General features: G+C 43.7%; 1 protein-coding gene across 2 annotated transcripts in view; it reads right to left on the bottom strand.

The window, feature by feature from the left end:
* The window catches only part of LOC120982130 (glutamine-rich protein 1-like), a 48,556-nt gene that overhangs the window by 23,354 nt on the left and 8,296 nt on the right, over positions 1–16,906 (bottom strand). For both annotated transcript variants that reach the window (XM_040412094.1, XM_040412086.1), the window contains exons 2-4: positions 9,296–9,344; positions 4,362–5,374; positions 1,197–1,368 (exon numbers count right to left, since the gene is read on the bottom strand). In XM_040412094.1, coding sequence (XP_040268028.1) covers positions 1,197–1,368; positions 4,362–5,351 — 1,162 coding nt within the window. In that variant the 5' untranslated portion in view covers positions 5,352–5,374; positions 9,296–9,344. The remainder of the gene's footprint in view (positions 1–1,196; positions 1,369–4,361; positions 5,375–9,295; positions 9,345–16,906) is intronic.

Below are 16,906 nucleotides of genomic sequence, written 5' to 3'. Positions count from 1 at the left end.
TGGTTGTTATAGACGAGGCGATACCAAACATGTTTAGGGTATTTTATTTTCTTCATTTTTACCCAATTATAAATGTGCATATGGGGAATTTTTTTTTTTACACTTTTTTGACTCAGACCCACTTGGTTCTCGAAGATCCAGTGGGTTTGATGGCTCTACAATACACTGCAGTACACTGTATCGTTGCCGGAACTGCCTGCTGGATCCGGAAATCCGTATGCAAACGGATACCATTTGTTTCCGGATCCGTCTGACAAATGCATTGAAATACCGGATCAGTCTCTCTGGTGTCATCCAGAAAAACAGATCTGGTATTTTTTTTTTTTTCACATTTAAAGGTCTGCGCAATTTCCTGAACACTTGGTACCAGATCCGGCATTAATACATTTCAATGGAAATTAATGCCGTATCCGACATTCCGGCAAATGTTTCAGAATTTTGGCTGGAGAAAATACCGCAACATGCTGCAGTATTTTCTCCGGCCAAATACTGTAAAAAGGACGGAACGGAAGACATCCTAATGCATACTGAAGGGAATGCTTTCCATTTAGAATGCATTAGGACAAAACTGAAGCGTTTTTTCCGGTATTGAGCCCCTATGACTGAACTCAATACCGGAAAACTTTAACGAAAGTACCCTAAGGCGCCCAGTTGTCATGGTAACCATCGGGACGCTGCCACAGCAGAGCAGCGGCCTGATGGGAGGGGGGGGGGGGGGGGAGGAGCTCCCTCCCTCTGTTATAATCAATTGGGATGCTGCCACAGCAGCGCAGTGCCCGATGGGGGACGGAGGGAGCTTCCTCGCTGTTAACCCATTCCATACAGCGGTCCCTATGGACCACGGCACGGAAGGGGTTAAACGGCCGACATGAGTAACAGCACCGATGGCACTTGCGGTGACACTTTGATCTCATGACATACTGTAAACGGCATGATGTGGTAACTAACACATGACGTACACAGTGCATTATTAGTGACTAAGGGGTTAAACTCCCTCTTCAGACTTGTTGAGCTAATTATTGGGGTTGGCCACTATATATTAGACTGGACATAAAACAAGTTACCATTCACATCACAACATGGCCTACTCTACATCTTATGATATCATAATCATGAATGTGCTTCAACATTATCATAAGTGCTGAAAAATAAGTGCTTCTGAAATAGGCTGCCAAAATATGAAGAATGATGCATACTTCCTAACCACGACGGTTTGTTTTCAGCTTCTTTTAGAGTCTCTGCATTCTTAATCTGTGCCCAAGTCTTCCAAAACAAAGCTCCTTCTTCTGGCTTAAGGATGCAATGAAAATCAGTATTATTATGTAACCGCAGTTGTGGCTCAGATGGCGGACACTGAACACTTTGAGTCTAGAAAAGAAGAAAAAAAAAAAACACATATTAAACAAATACTAAATAGATTAGTTAGATGCACAGGATGGTTGATGCACCAAACAGGGTGCTCTCAGTTTTAGCAGCGTCACCCCGCTGCTAAGGGAACAGAGATATAAGAGAGAGATAACTGGGCACACCTAAGATATTGATAACTATTATTTATTAAAAATACTTGCAATAATTTAAGGATGTGGAACACCAAGGTATAGTTAGAATCACTATCACACTATTGGGCAACATACATGATGTAAATTCTGCGTATCAGTGATCGGGATGAAGCTGAAATGGTCACCGCCGGTAATTGATCAGACCTGACAGCCTCACTCCAGTCTCTGCATAGGCAGAAAAATACATAGAATATAAATTACATTTATAAAACAGCAATATATTAGCGGTAAAATATAATGATAAGAATTCAGTGGCAATGGAATAAAAGTCTGATACCAATAGAATATAATTCAGGTAACGATATAAAATGGAAATTCGTTTGTCCTGAGGATTTCCAAATGTCCAAATGTGCCAAAGGTACCCACAGGTTCGTTTTGTCAATGTAAAGTGACAAAGTGATGTTGTATAATATATTAGCAGCAGTAAAATCAGTTGGTTTATTCAGTCGTTGAACCAGCGGCGTCCCGCTTGCGGTCTGAAATCAATCCAACAATAGAACAATGATACATAGAGGAACGTTCTTACCGATGCTGGAGGGTTCTCACAATTGAGAGAAACCTCTGCCGTCTGTCGAAACTTGATCCCGGTTTTACTGCAGTCGGGTAGAACTCAGTGGCTATCCACTGAGGAAGGGGACTCTAACCCCGAAACGCGTCTGGTCTGACCCCCCAAATTCAATTATATGCGAGTGCACCGCATCAACTTTACAAAGGAACAATTCTGAGCCGATTTATCAAACACAGCCGATCTGAAACCTCTACCCGGAAGGTTGGGATACTCCATTTGGACTCAAACAAGCGGGACCTCGTGCAGTGATTCGACAGGTGATCTATAGCATCCACCGTGAGTTCTACCCGACTGCAAGCGGGACGCCGCTGGTTCAACGACTGAATAAACCAACTGATTTTACTGCTGCTAATATATTATACAACATCACTTTGTCACTTTACATTGACAAAACGAACCTGTGGGTACCTTTGGCACATTTGGAAATCCTCAGGACAAACGAATTTCCATTTTATATCGTTACCTGAATTATATTCTATTGGTATCAGACTTTATTCCATTGCCACTGAATTCTTATCATTATATTTTACCGCTAATATATTGCTGTTTTATAAATGTAATTTATATTCTATGTATTTTTCTGCCTATGCAGAGACTGGAGTGAGGCTGTCAGGTCTGATCAATTACCGGCGGTGACCATTTCAGCTTCATCCCGATCACTGATACGCAGAATTTACATCATGTATGTTGCCCAATAGTGTGATAGTGATTCTAACTATACCTTGGTGTTCCACATCCTTAAATTATTGCAAGTATTTTTAATAAATAATAGTTATCAATATCTTAGGTGTGCCCAGTTATCTCTCTCTTACATATTAAACAAAGCTAATGGTATTTACCCGGCTCTCATGCCCCCTCTTTCCAAAATGAGAGATGAGATCCTCTTCCTTATGAATAATTTATACATTTGGACTTGACAACCCTCAGTATTTAAGTTGGGTCATAAGAGTTTGGTTGAGCTCCATCAAGGCACATAGGAGCGTATGAAGAACAAACAAACATTATAATAGTGTGGGCTGCACACTAACTTCTCCTACAGGGCAAAATTAAACCGACTGCAAGTAAGACGTGACTGTACAGCCATCTCTCCATTGAGGTCCCTGCACATAAGAGCTAACAATCTAAATGAACAGGGAAGAGTGACACAAAAGGTACATGGTGCTAATTTTATCCAGGGGAATAGGTCCTTGTGTTGGCAAAGGGTGATGCGTAGCTAGCTAAGGGACAAAGTGGAGGAGATATCTCACCAGTTCAGGTTGTACGTGAACCATATATTATAGTAATATGACAAAGGTTTATTTAAGACAAAGGTTTATTTAAGACATAAATACCTGAAAGGCGCGAGTCCAGCACGTTTTGTGCCACTGTAAGCAGAGTTGGCCACGTATGTGGAGCTCTCTCAGATCAATTGTATGGGAATTCCAAAAACGGCTGAATAAGCACGCTGCGCTATTTCCTGAACTCCCATAGAAGTGAATGGAGAGCAATATACATGTAGCCACCTCTCTATTCATAATAAGCACCTATCTGACATTGATGGCAAATCCAGTTTGAACCCATTACTACAAAAGCAGGTAAATCAGAACTTATCCTAGGATCTTTAAATACCGTGTACAATTCATCTCATATCATAATTAGGTGCTGGACTAGCAAATAATCTGGATTACTGAATATTGACCAAACTACACAGAAAGAGTGTAGCTGCAAGGAGCTTCCATGTAATGCTTCATCTCCACCCGTGGTGATACTGCAGGGCTGCTGAACAACTAACTTCAGCTGACTGTTGGGGGTCACACAGTAGTACACCTTTGATCAGTTTATTTTCAAAAAAACCCTTGTAACTAAAAAGGATTATATAAAATAAAAAGTGGCCGAACATGCAGATTTTCATTTCCAAAATATTTTAATAAGGGTCCATTCAGACGTCCGTACAATGGGTCCGGATCCGTTCCCCAACTATGCGGAACGGGTGTTGGCCCATTAATTTTCAATGGGGCCGGAAAAGATGCGGACAGCTGTCCGCATCCGCATTTCCAGTCTGTGGCCCCGGAAAAAAAAAAAAAAATTGAACATGTCCTATTCTTGTCAGCAGCTGCGGACAAAATTAGGCATTTCTATTAGGGGACCGGCCTGGTGTTTTGCGAATCCGCAAAACACTGCAGACGTGTGAATGTGCCCTTACTCAAACACCTAAACACTCTTAAAACGCGTGGGCATATTGACAGCATTATTACCTGCATTTGTTGATCCCAGTATTTTGAAGACTGGTACACACGTCCACTTGTTTGTAATGAAAGGGGAATTTGAATGTTACCGTTCATGTTTAACAATGGCATGGAAAACCCAGACGTACCAGCGGCATGCATTGTTTTATCTGAGATGTTCTTTTTCACATCAAAGCTCTCTTTGCTCTCTTCTAGTTTTACACTACTAATGGGCATTGGAATCTCCCCCATTTGAACTACTCCACAACTGTCCTGAGGTACAGAAGTGTTTACTAAAGTCTGAGATTCAGGACAGGTAGCATGGGCAGAGAATATCGCCCAAGATTCTACATTAGGCAACTGTCCAGATGGTGAAGTACTAGCAGGTACGAGTCCATACAATTGGCTACTATCCACAGTGAGCAGCTCCTGCCGTAGAGGAATGTAAGCCTGTTGCTGACTTTGCAAAGGCAATGCTACGACTGCCGCAGGAGTGTTTTGTAAAGATGTATGGCTAATAGTGTAGCTGTCCTCAATGGGCATATCAAATTTTCTCTTTTTAACAGGCTGAGATAATCCTGAAGAGCAAGCTCTTCGATCTTGAGAAGCAGATGTACCAACAATGCTAGCGTTCTGGCCATCAGAAACAGACTGTCCATCAACCTGCTGCTGGAGAGTCTTATTTGGTTGCCCTGCTTGAACATCAATACCGTGGCCCTGTCGCAATTGGACATGATGCTGATCAAGAGGAACTCCGGGGCTAATAGAGTGTTGCAGAGGAGAAGTGATGGGCCTAGCTAGCTCCAGTAAAGAACCAGCCACATCAGAATTGTCCATGTAAAAGTAATGGTTTCTTTGCTGATATACAGAAATTGGAGAATGAACAAACTGCTGCATTTCTTCTGCTCCCTTGCCATTCAGCGAATCTAAGAAGTCTTTCATGCGGTGGGGAGGAATAGTCTGCGCTTTCATTCTCAGATAGTCTTCATATGGAATGGAGTTTTCCAAAGAATGGCTCATCCTTCCGGCAACTGCAAAACGAACTAAGACATGAAGAACACGTGTTACTGAGAGAGGTGCACAAACAATTAAGATAAGACACAGCCCATGTTTAGTATACAACTATTGGCAGTCATGGAACTTGGCTAACATCCTTACAGGGGTTGTCTGACTTCAGAAAATGGCATTTCTCATGTAGAGAAAGTTAATACAAGGCTCTTACTAATGTATTGTGATTGTCCGTATTGCCTCCTTGATTCAATTTTCTATTACATTATACACTGCTTATGCACACCCTGCTATCTGCAGCAGTGATGGCCATGTTTGCACACTATAGGAAAAAGCACTGGCCTCTCTGGTGGGAGAGACTGTGGGAAGGCGCATAGGCATGCACGCACACCAGTGCCCGTCCCGGCCATCTCGTATCTGCACTGCAGCAGTGGCTGTAACCATGGAAACAAGCAGTGTATTAAGTGATGGAAAAATTAATCCAGTCAGCAACCAGCCAATATGGACAATCACAATACATTAGTAAGTGACTAGTATTAAAGGGGTTGTCTCACTTGGAACATTAATATATATGTTTAGTAGAACGCTTAAATAACGAACGTACTAATATACTTCTTTATAAAGTATTGCCTCTTCTCCTTGCAAAGTCGCATTTTGCAGTGCTTTTAGTGCTCGTTGTCAGGGTTTAAGGCCAGAGCTGCAATCCAGCAGCGGTGGTCACGTCTGCTCAGTTGGTAGTAAAGCGCCAGCCTCTGTGGTGGCCGGGATCGCAGGAGCGAGCGAGCATAGCCACTCATGCACAGTAACTCCCTCCCGTTCCTGGTATTGTTCTGCTGAGCAAACAGAGGCTGCTATTAAATCATTAGCAGCCTCGAAAGTGGGCACACACAGACAAGGGGCAGGGTTACTGCATCCCAGCGCCGCTTGCCTGAGCTGCCAGTCGCGCCAGCAGGAACCCCCCCTCCCAGAGAGACTGAAGGGTAGAAGTGACAAGGTGAGACAACCCCTTTAACTTTCTCTACATGATAAATGCCATTTGCTGAAGTGAGACAACTCTAAAGCCTCTTTCAGACGGGCGTTGCGGGAAAATGTGCGGGTGCGTTACGGGAACACCCGCGATTTTTCCGCGCAAGTGCAAAACATTGTAATGCGTTTTGCACTCGCGTGAGAAAACTCACGCATGTTTGGTACCCAAACCCGAACTTCTTCACAGAAGTTCGGGCTTGGGATCGGTGTTCTGTAGATTGTATTATTTTCCCTTATAACATGGTTATAAGGGAAAACAATAGCATTCTGAATACAGAATGCATAGTAAAATGGTGCTAGAGGGGTTAAAAAAATAAATAAATATAATTTAACTCACCTTAATCCACTTGCTCGCGCAGCCCGGCATCTCCTTCTGTCTCCTTTGCTAAACAGGACCTGTGGTGATGGATCATGTGATGGATCATGTGATGGATCATGTGATGGATCATGTGATGGATCATGTGATGGATCATGTGATGGATCATGTGATGGATCATGTGACGTCACCACAGGTCCTGTTCAGCAAAGGAGACGCCGGCATCGCGAGCAAGTGGATTAAGGTGAGTTAAATTATTTATTTTATTTTTTTTAACCCCTCCAGCGCTATTTAAAGGGGTTATCCCACTTAGCAGTTTCATACTTACCTGCTGCCACCGCGCGTTCACTTCCTGGATTCTGGCTGGGGGCGGGCTTCATCTTGATTGAAGTCTTCTCCCGGCCGGGCCGCGCGCTGGACTGAACGCGCACGCTGCCGCGCATGCGCAATGTGACTTATTTCTGGCCAGTATAGTACAGAGCCGGCGTGCGCGTTCGCAGCTCTGTACTATTCTGGCCGGGAAGAAGTCACCGTCGCGCATGCGCGGCAGCGTGCGCGTTCAGGACAGCGAGTGGCCCGGCCGGGAGAAAAGAAGAAGTCTTCTGGGCAAGCGCGACCATCGGGATTTTGCGGAAGAGCGGTGGTCGTAACCAGGGGAGACCGAGTCACAACAATAAGGTAAGTGGGGATGAATTTTCTCCTAATCGGTGGGAATTTGTTAATAAAGTATATTTACAAAAATGATCACTGTCAAATCATTAACAGATTTAACAGTGATCATTATGATGGGATAACCCCTTTAACTATGCATTCTGTACTCGGAATGCTATTATTTTCCTTTATAAACATGTTATAAGGGAAAATAATAATGATCGGGTCTCCATCCTGATCGTCTCCTAGCAACCGTGCGTGAAAATCGCACCGCATCCGCACTTGCTTGCGGATGCTTGCGATTTTCACGCAACCCCATTCACTTCTATGGGGCCTGCGCTGCGTGAAAAACACTGAATATAGAGCATGCTGCGATTTTTACGCAACGCACAAGTGATGCGTGAAAATCACCGCTCATGTGAACAGCCCCATAGAAATGAATGGGTCGGTATTCAGTGCGGGTGCAATGCGTTCAACTCACGCATCGCATCAGCGCGGAATACTCACCCGTGTGAAAGGGGCCTTAAGGGTACATCTACACAGACAAATTTTCCAGCATGGTTTAGCCACAAAGTCACCGGAAAAAAAAAATAATTATAAAAAAATACGTGTTAGGCTACTTTCACACTCGCATTCGGTGTGGATCAGTCATGGATCTGTACAGACTGATCCATTCAGAAAATGCAGAACGGATCCATTTGTATTATCTTTAACATAGCCAAGACGGATCCGTTTTCTATTGTGCCAGATTGTGTCAGTGAAAACGGATCCGTCCCCATTGACTAACATTGCGTGTCAGAACGGATCCGTTTGGCTCAGTTTCGTCAGATGGACACCAGAACGCTACAGGCAGCCTTTTAGTGTCCGCCTCCAAAGCGGAACGGAGGCAAACTGATCCATTCTGAGCGGATCATTTTCTATTCATAATGCATTAGGGCAAAACTGATCCGTTTTGGACCGCTTGTGAGAGACCATGACAGATCTCCCAAATGGAAAGCCAAAACATCAGTGTGAAAGTAGCCTTACAAGTAGATTTTGTTGTGGATTTGTCTTATGCCTTGTAAAGGGTGCAAGATCGCAGAAAGAATTGACATGCAGATTTAAAATCCCCAACGCAGGTCAATTTCTGAAAGGAATTTATTCCCAGTGTGTGGATAAGATTTACGATACTCGCACCCACTTTGCTACTACGGTAAAACATTACAGATGCTCTGCCCAGTGCCCACACATGTCCAGATCTGTGAAGGTGCTAGAGGTCAACACCCCCCCCCCCCCCCCCCACATTGATTTCAAAGTGACGGCACATCCATGAAATTTGACATGACTTTGTAAGATGGGCATACGCCTCTAACAATTTTCACAACTTCAAAATCACAACACAGGAGCCCCATACATGGAGAGGACTCATTTGTGAAGGTTAAACCTCATGGACACAACTTGCATATTCCTTAGGCCTCATGCACCGGAGATCCACAAAAAACAGAAGCCGCTCGTGTGCCTTCCGCAATTTGCGGAACGGAAGGCCCATTGTAGAAATGCCTATTCTTGTCTGCAAAACGGACAAGAATAAGACATGTTATATTTTTTTTGCGGAGCTTCGGAACGGAGCAACGGATGCGGACAGCACACGGAGTGCTGTCCGCATCTTTTGCGGCCCCATTGAAGTGAATGGGTCCGAATCCGAGCCACAAAAACTGCGGCTCGGATGCGGACCCGAAAAATGGTCGGTTGCATGAGGCCTTAGTCATACGTGCTCATTGAGAAGTCTCAATTATTCCATGGAAAAATGCGCAAAACGTCGGTTGAGTCAGGCCTTCCATATCTGATATGCTTTTAATTAAGTCAATGTCAAACATATCACATTTCCAATGAAGTTTGGCAAGGCTGACAAGGGGAGGGGTGGATATGTATAGATTCACACATGACCTACGGTATTAGGCAAAATAGGAAGAAAATCCTATACCTTATTGTGTCATTTGTAATAAAGAAAGCCGCTGTCCTCATGTCCACCACTGTCAAGGAAAAAGTAAGAGTTAGCAGGTCGTGGGCAAATTGCACTTTAATGTAACAGGACAAATAAGCTAGAAGATATTGAACTATTTAAGGTCGCGTTTAACTTTTCCGGTATTGAAATCCGGCAAAGGATCTGAATACCGGAGAAAAACGCTTCAGTTTTTGTCTCCAGTCATTGTCAATAGGGAAAAAAAAAAAACGGAACTGAACAGAATGGAGTGCACCACAATGCATTCTGTTCCATTTGGTTGCGTTCCCATACCGCACAGAAAACCGCTGCAAGCAGCGCTTTTCTGTCTGGCATGGGATGCGGAGCAAAACGGATCCGGCATGATCGAACTGATCTGGAGGCACTATTGACTTGCATTGTGTCTCAGACACAATAGAAAAGAGATCCAGCACCCATTGACTTACAATGGTATTAATGCCAGATCCATTAACAGATACAGATGGTTGTATTATCATGACATAAGCATTTTTTGCTGAACCCTGCCGTATCAGGCAAAAACGCTAGTGTGAAAGTACCATAAAATACAATGCAGTCTGAAAGCACCATGTTATAGAGCAGGAGAAGCCAAGTCAATTGATAAATATTTTTGTAGGCAACCCTGTACATTCATATCTCTGCTTTTTCTACCTCCTATAAATCCCTATCGGTACAGGCGGGAGGGGTTATCAGTGACTGACAGCAGTGTGTATATAAGTGTGTATACAGAGATAGTCACTGATAACACGTCTCCCTGTACCTACAGGTAGTCACAAAGTGAAAAAAGCAAACGTATAAATCACAAGTTTTACGGAATCTTTTCCATAAAACTATCAGTCTGCTCCGCTCCTCCTGCTCTATAACCTGCTGCCTGCACTGTATTTTGTGGTGAAATGTTTCCTTTAAATAAAATATACAGTAGATATCAGAATTAGAGATGAGCGAACTTCTGTTTTAAGTTCGGCGTCTAAAGTTCGGCTTCCGGTTAGCGGAGGATCCCGATATGGATTCCGAATTCCGTTGCGGTCCGTGGTAGTGGAATCAAAATGACCATTATTGATTCCGCTACCACGGACCACAACGTAATTCGGAATCCATATCGGGATCCTCCGCTAACCGGAAGCCGAACTTTAGACGCTGAACTTAAAACAGAAGTTCGCTCATCTCTAATCAGAATGCATTATTGATATACATAACAGGAGGTGGTGATGACTTTACATTAAAAGGGATTTTTCAGGAGTAAGATATTCTCAGGATAGGTCATCAATTTCTAATTAGTGGGGCCCGATGCCCAGCATCCACGGCAATTAGCTGTTTGAAGAGGCTGTGTCACTCTTAGGGCTCATGCACACGACTGTTGTTTTTCTTAGGGCTCATGCACACGACTGTTGTTTTACGCATTCCTTGTTCCCCATCTGAGGTTTTTTTTTTCTCTCTGATTTAAGTCCTCTTCCGTTCCTGCACAAAACATATCCGTATTGTTTCCGTATTTGAGCAGTTTTAGCGAATCGGAAACGTAAACAGTAACTGATTAATCACCAAACACATTAGCAATATGGTCTGGGCATAGCATTTCTTCAGTATGGATCCACAAAATACGGATGACATAGGGATGTATTCCGTGTGCGTTCCATATTATATTATTTTTGCGGACCCATTGACTTGAATGGGGCCTCGGACTGTGATTTGAGGACAATAATAGGACATGCACTACTTCTTTTCAGAACGGCCATGCGGACAAACGGAAAAGGAATGCACACAGAGTAACTTCCTTATTTTCTACAGCCCCACTGAAGTGAATGGTTCCGCATACGGTCCGTGTATAAAAAAAAAAAAAAATAAAAAAAAAACGTTGGTGTGCATGAGCCCTTAGCGAGTGCTGAAGCCTTCTCACAGTTACGGGCTCCCATACACATTAAAGGGTTAGCTAATTCTGCTGAAATGGGCATGGCCAGCTTTAGATTTGTTTATATGATTATATGATTACAATTTCCAAACTTTCCTAATGTGGAATTAAAATCTGTAAAAAGTATTTTTTGGACTTTACGTAGGCTCTTCACTATTCCTTCCCCTTTCTATGAAACATTTGCACGTATAGATCATTTGACCTAAAGCCCCAGTAGTCAGTCATAAAAATCAATCATTCTACAGAGAGCGGGGAAAGATGAATCCGATGCCCCGTTTATTCATGAATGCTTACAATTTATTTTGAATAGCAATGTATTCAGGTTTGGTAACAAGTGGTATGCCCAGTGAGCCGGAACGGCGATGGGGGCTCTGGTCGACCTGACAATTAGTTTTTAGCCATACGGGAAGAGAAATAAATTTACAACATGAGAAATACATTTTTTCGATTTATTAAATATTAGGGATGATGATGATGATGATGATGATGATGCTGGTAGTGCGGTCAGAAAGTGAAGATCAATTCATGAAGTTCATCAATTTTTTTTTATCAATATGAACACCTAGAATATGCAACTCAGTGCAAAACTTGGTGGCTTAAATATAGCGTTTCCTGACATCCATATAAAGGTGGAGGATGGAGAAATTGTGACTATGGGTTACAGGAAGCCTACGGCAAGAAATGCCCTTTACATTACAGTAGCTGTAGTGGGCTATGCCATATAGTCAGTTTTTAAGGCTACGTAGGAAAAACAGTAAATACAGGAATTTTTTTGGAACAATCTACTGATCTCATGGAGAGACCGAGAGGGGATATAAACTCTACTTTCTCTAGAGCCTCTGGACAGGAGAGGCAATCGTTAGTACTGGGTAATCGTAACGCTGGGTTCACACCTGAGCGTACCGAAGGAGCACTCTGTATGCATGATTTTATCAGGCGTTTACAGACGCGGCTCCGGCAACAAGCAAACGCCCATTGTCGCGCGTTCCCGGAAGTCTATGTACGGGAACGGGCGACCATACGCCCCAAAGAAGCTCCTGTACTTCTTGGGGCGTAGGGCGTTTTACAGCGCGTTCATACACGCTGTAAAACGCTAAGGTGAGAACCAGCGTAAGAAGAAAGAAAATCGGCATGTTGTTTTTTTTCCTTTAAATATATGGCAGATACTATCAGGAATGCAATTAGAAAAGACTGGCATCTTTTAGAAACAGATTCTGAATTTATTGAGTTGTACACCTCCTTATAACAACATAGGTCTTCAGAATCAGTCAACTTGACACAGGACAGAATTCCCTTTATTAGGAACTTCCCTATCATTCATCACTCTCCCAACTACATCCCATAAAGCTCTGCTCAAACCATTCTCTAAAAGAGGAGGTCCGATCCACCTTGTTAAGGTGTCCGAAAGATAAAGCCCCAGACGGCTTTCCCTGATCATATTACAGATCCTTCTCCCACAACTAAGGCTAGGTTCACGCCTGAGCGTTTTACAGTGTGTTCCTACGCGCTGTAAAACGCCCTACGCTCCAAGAAGTACAGGAGCTTCTTTGGGGCGTATTGTCGCGCGTTCCCGGCCACAGACTTCAGCAGGAATGCGCCTAAAAGGGAGTTTGCTCGTTTCCGACCATTAAAAACGCCTGTAAAAAGCACTTATCGAATACGTTCAGGTGTGAACCCAGCCTAACAGACATGAACAACGCTTATCTGACAGGTGTCCCAATCCTGCAGCAGTTATAGACTCTGCACTCTGCAGCAGTTATAGACCTATATCTTTATTGAACACAGCCAGTGCTGTCCCTAATTTCCCCAGAACAAGTCAGGTTCTTGGCAGGTAGAGAGGGGAAGGATAATACTACGCAGGTCCCGTCTCTTCTTCAGATCGCAATTCAAGAGAAGCAACCGACGTCGATAAGGCCTTTGATAGGGTGGACTGGACCTGCATGAAGCAGGTTTTATACCACTTTAATTTCCCTCAACCCTTTATAGAAGCTACATTTACGATATACGCTTCTCCAACTGCCAGACTATGCAAAAACCTCATAAAGGCAACTCTGTTACCGAAACTCCTATACTTAACAGACACTCCAATTTCCCTGCCGTCTTCCTTCTTCTCCACACTTAAGAAACTCACAAATAAGTACCTATGCCAAGATTAAAAAAAAAAAAAACACATTCTCCTTACTCAACACAGAAAACTTGGTGGTATGGCACTACCGGACTGGAGACTTTACTACGAAGTTCAAATGCAGAGGATAATAAAACTATGGATTTCACTGGAACAACAGCTGGCAGATATCCCGCTGCGCTCCCTTATTTGGAGCAGAGGTTATATACTGTCTAGCCAGCATACATGGAACGTAGTAACCAAATCCACATTTAGCATCTGGGACTTGATAAAAGATAGTCTTAGTCCCACCCCCTCTCCACTTATGTCAATAGCAGATCTCCCTGTTCTATAACCTCCCCAAATATTAGGACACAAATCTAGATGTCGCAGAACTGAGATCTATCCCCATTTCCTCCTATATAGACGCAGAGGCGAATAAAGACCCATTATCTTTTACTTCTCTGTATTCCCTTCAGAAGACCCACATCAGATTATTATTGACTCCCTACCTTACAGACTGACTCTAGGAGAGACCTCACAGTTTTAAAAATTGATAGCTACCAAGCTACTTTCGCAGGTGTATAGCATCCCCCAACAGCTGAAACGCCCACATAACAGAGGATGTGTGTCTGACTGGGGTAAAGATTTTGAAATAACATGGGCAGAGTCTGACATAAAACTACTGTACCACCTTTCTCACGGCATTTCCAGTTATACACGACTTCAGGAGAATGCATTTAAACTGATCACCAGGTGGTATCTCACTCCGGTCCGACTTAAGACAAATGAAATGTCCGAGCTCCCACATTTGATGGAAATACGCCCAATTGCAAGACTCCCACTTCCATATGTGGTGGTCTTGCCCGGCGATGCAGCCTTTTTGGACTAAGAGCCTATCGCCGATCACACAAATATGCTCCCTGATTAAGACCCCTTCCCCTATCTCTGTATTACTAAACATTGGACTACAAGATATTCCCCACACAAAAGGGAAGTTCTTTTTTGTATTTGACCTCTGCTGCAAAATCTCCAATTCCGCAGCATTGGAATCAACTGACCTTACCCACCCATGGTTGCAAAAAGTAAACCACATTTATATGGCAGAGTTATCAGCTTTGGAATCCAGGTCACACTCCAGTTTCATACAGGCCTGGACATCTTACCGAAAGACTACGTCTTTCCTTAATAATTTCTCAGAAACAAGTTCCACCTTGTGATGCTTCAAGCAACACCACCCCCAACTTCTACTTTTCTGCATCCCCTTACCCTACACTCCTGTTACCCTCTTTCGTTTATCTTATTCTGTTTGACTGGAAGGCTCATAGTTACATTTGCTGATACAATCATAAAATTGTGTTAGACCAAGTTTACTCTAGTGGAATACCACTCTTCATCTTCACAATCGGTCTTACAAGGAGAATGGTGCTCTACCGATATGTACATATTGCACTGCTTTATTATGTTTTTGGTGGGAAAAAAATATATAATAATCTATAAAAAGATACTTGAAAAGAAAAAACTGATTCTGAATTTCGAGAGTAAACATCGAAACCACCAATTATATCGGTCAGATGTCGTAAAAGGTAGATTTCAAGACAGTTGTTCCAATTGGCTGAGTGAACTGGCACCTAAGGGAACTTAAATGTGGACATTGCTCTGTGTAGTCAGATTGCGTATATTGGGGTTAGATCATATACACTATACGGTCTCACAATTGATAACATGTTGACCTGAAATCATTTTCTGTTCTTGTAATTTTGTGGAAAAGACAGTTCATCTGTTGTTTAAGCATATTCGGAAACACCTTTATTCCATTGAGAGTCGGAAAGGAGCCCCCAGACTCAGAGAGATGTACATGGAGGGGATGGTACTGCATTGAAGTCTGCAGGGCTGCAGTGTTCGTACTCCAGTGTGAAGCACTGTGGATCATTAAATCTTACGGTCCAATTGGTTTAAATGGCAAAAATGATTTATCCTCCTTTTTGTAATATGTTTGTTGTAGTTTTTAAGTGATAATGTACCAACCGTATGTATTTTTGTAGCGTTTTAAATGTTCTTTGCTTGTTTGCATACGTGCATCAAGGCAGGGGGTAAAAGCGTGGTTGCACCCCCCATTAGACACAAGAATGTGCTTGCGCACGTGAAGTGGCCGTTGGCTGCCTGATGTGTGTCTTCATCCCGTGTTCGTACCTGCTTTGTAGCCAATAAAGCCCACTATTTTATGAAAACCGGGGAGTGCCGTGACTTCTCTTTACACTGAATATCAGTTTTAGGCCTCATGCACACGACCTTTGCTTTGGTCTGCATCTGAGCCACAGTTTTGGCAGCTCGGATTCGGACCCATTTTCTTCAATGCGGACAAGAATAGGCAGTTATATTAAAGGCAGTCCGTGCCGTTCCACAAATTGCGGAACGCACATGGACGTCATCCGTGTTTTGGGGATCCGCGATTTGCGGACTGCGGCCTTAAATCCCTAAAGGAGATTGTGGTGTTAATAGCTTATACCATAATCTACTCGCCTAAATCAGGGTTCCTCAACTCCGGTCCTAGGGGCTAGGGATCGACCGATTATCGGTCTGGCCGATATTGAGGATTTTGAACGTTATCGGTATCTATTTTGCCGATATACCGATAACGTATGGGGAACACAGATCGCGCTGCTCTCAGCGCGTTCTGTGTTCCCTCCGCAGCACAGGGGAGAAGGAAGCAGTGTCTCCTCCCCCTGTGCTGCTGCTGCCGCCAATGACAGAAGAGAAGACAAGAGGAGGGGAGGGGCTGTGGCCGCTGAGCCACCAATGAAGATAAGCCTTTCATTCATTCATAGACAGGAGGCGGGAGCTGGCTGCAGAATCACATAGCCGGCTCCCGGCCTCTATGAGCGATAGCTGCGATCCGCGGTAGTTAACTCCTCAGGTGCCGCGGATCGCAGCTACCGCTCATAGAGGTCGGGAGCCGGCTATGTGATTCTGCAGCCAGCTCCCGCCTCCTGTATATGAATGATTGAGAGACTTATCTTCATTGGTGGCGCACTGCGCCCCAACCCCCCCCCCCCCCCCCCCAAGTCCCCCAGTATTAATCATTGGTGGCGCAGTGCGCCCCCCCCCCCCACCCACCCAGTATTACTCATTGGTGGCAGTGGCCACAGGATCCCCTCTCCCCTGCTCCTCCGATCGGAGCCCCAGCTGTGTAAGCCTAGGGCTCCGATCGGTTACCATGGCAGCCAGGACGCTATTGAAGCCCTGGCTGCCATGGTAAGCTTCATGCTGCTGTGTGCACAAAGCACAGAGCAGCAGGGACAGTGTGAGATCCTATTCACCCTGATAGAGATCTATCAGGGGGAATAGGACAAGGGTTCTAGTCCCTAAGGGGGCTAAAAGTTAGTAAAAAAAAAAAAAAAAATATTAAGTATAAATGAAAAAGACTTATAAAAAAAAAATACACATTAACAATAAACATATTAATTTTCAGCAGATGTGTAGGAATTTTTTTTTTTTTCTCAAAAATGAAAATTCCCAGAATATCGGTATAAATTATCGGCTATCGGCCTGAAAGTTCACAAAA

The sequence above is a fragment of the Bufo bufo genome, chromosome 1, assembly GCF_905171765.1.
Source record: "Bufo bufo chromosome 1, aBufBuf1.1, whole genome shotgun sequence".
Lineage (NCBI taxonomy): Eukaryota > Metazoa > Chordata > Amphibia > Anura > Bufonidae > Bufo > Bufo bufo.
Note: the sequence above shows the minus strand (reverse complement) of the source record. Positions and strands in the feature narration are given on the sequence as shown.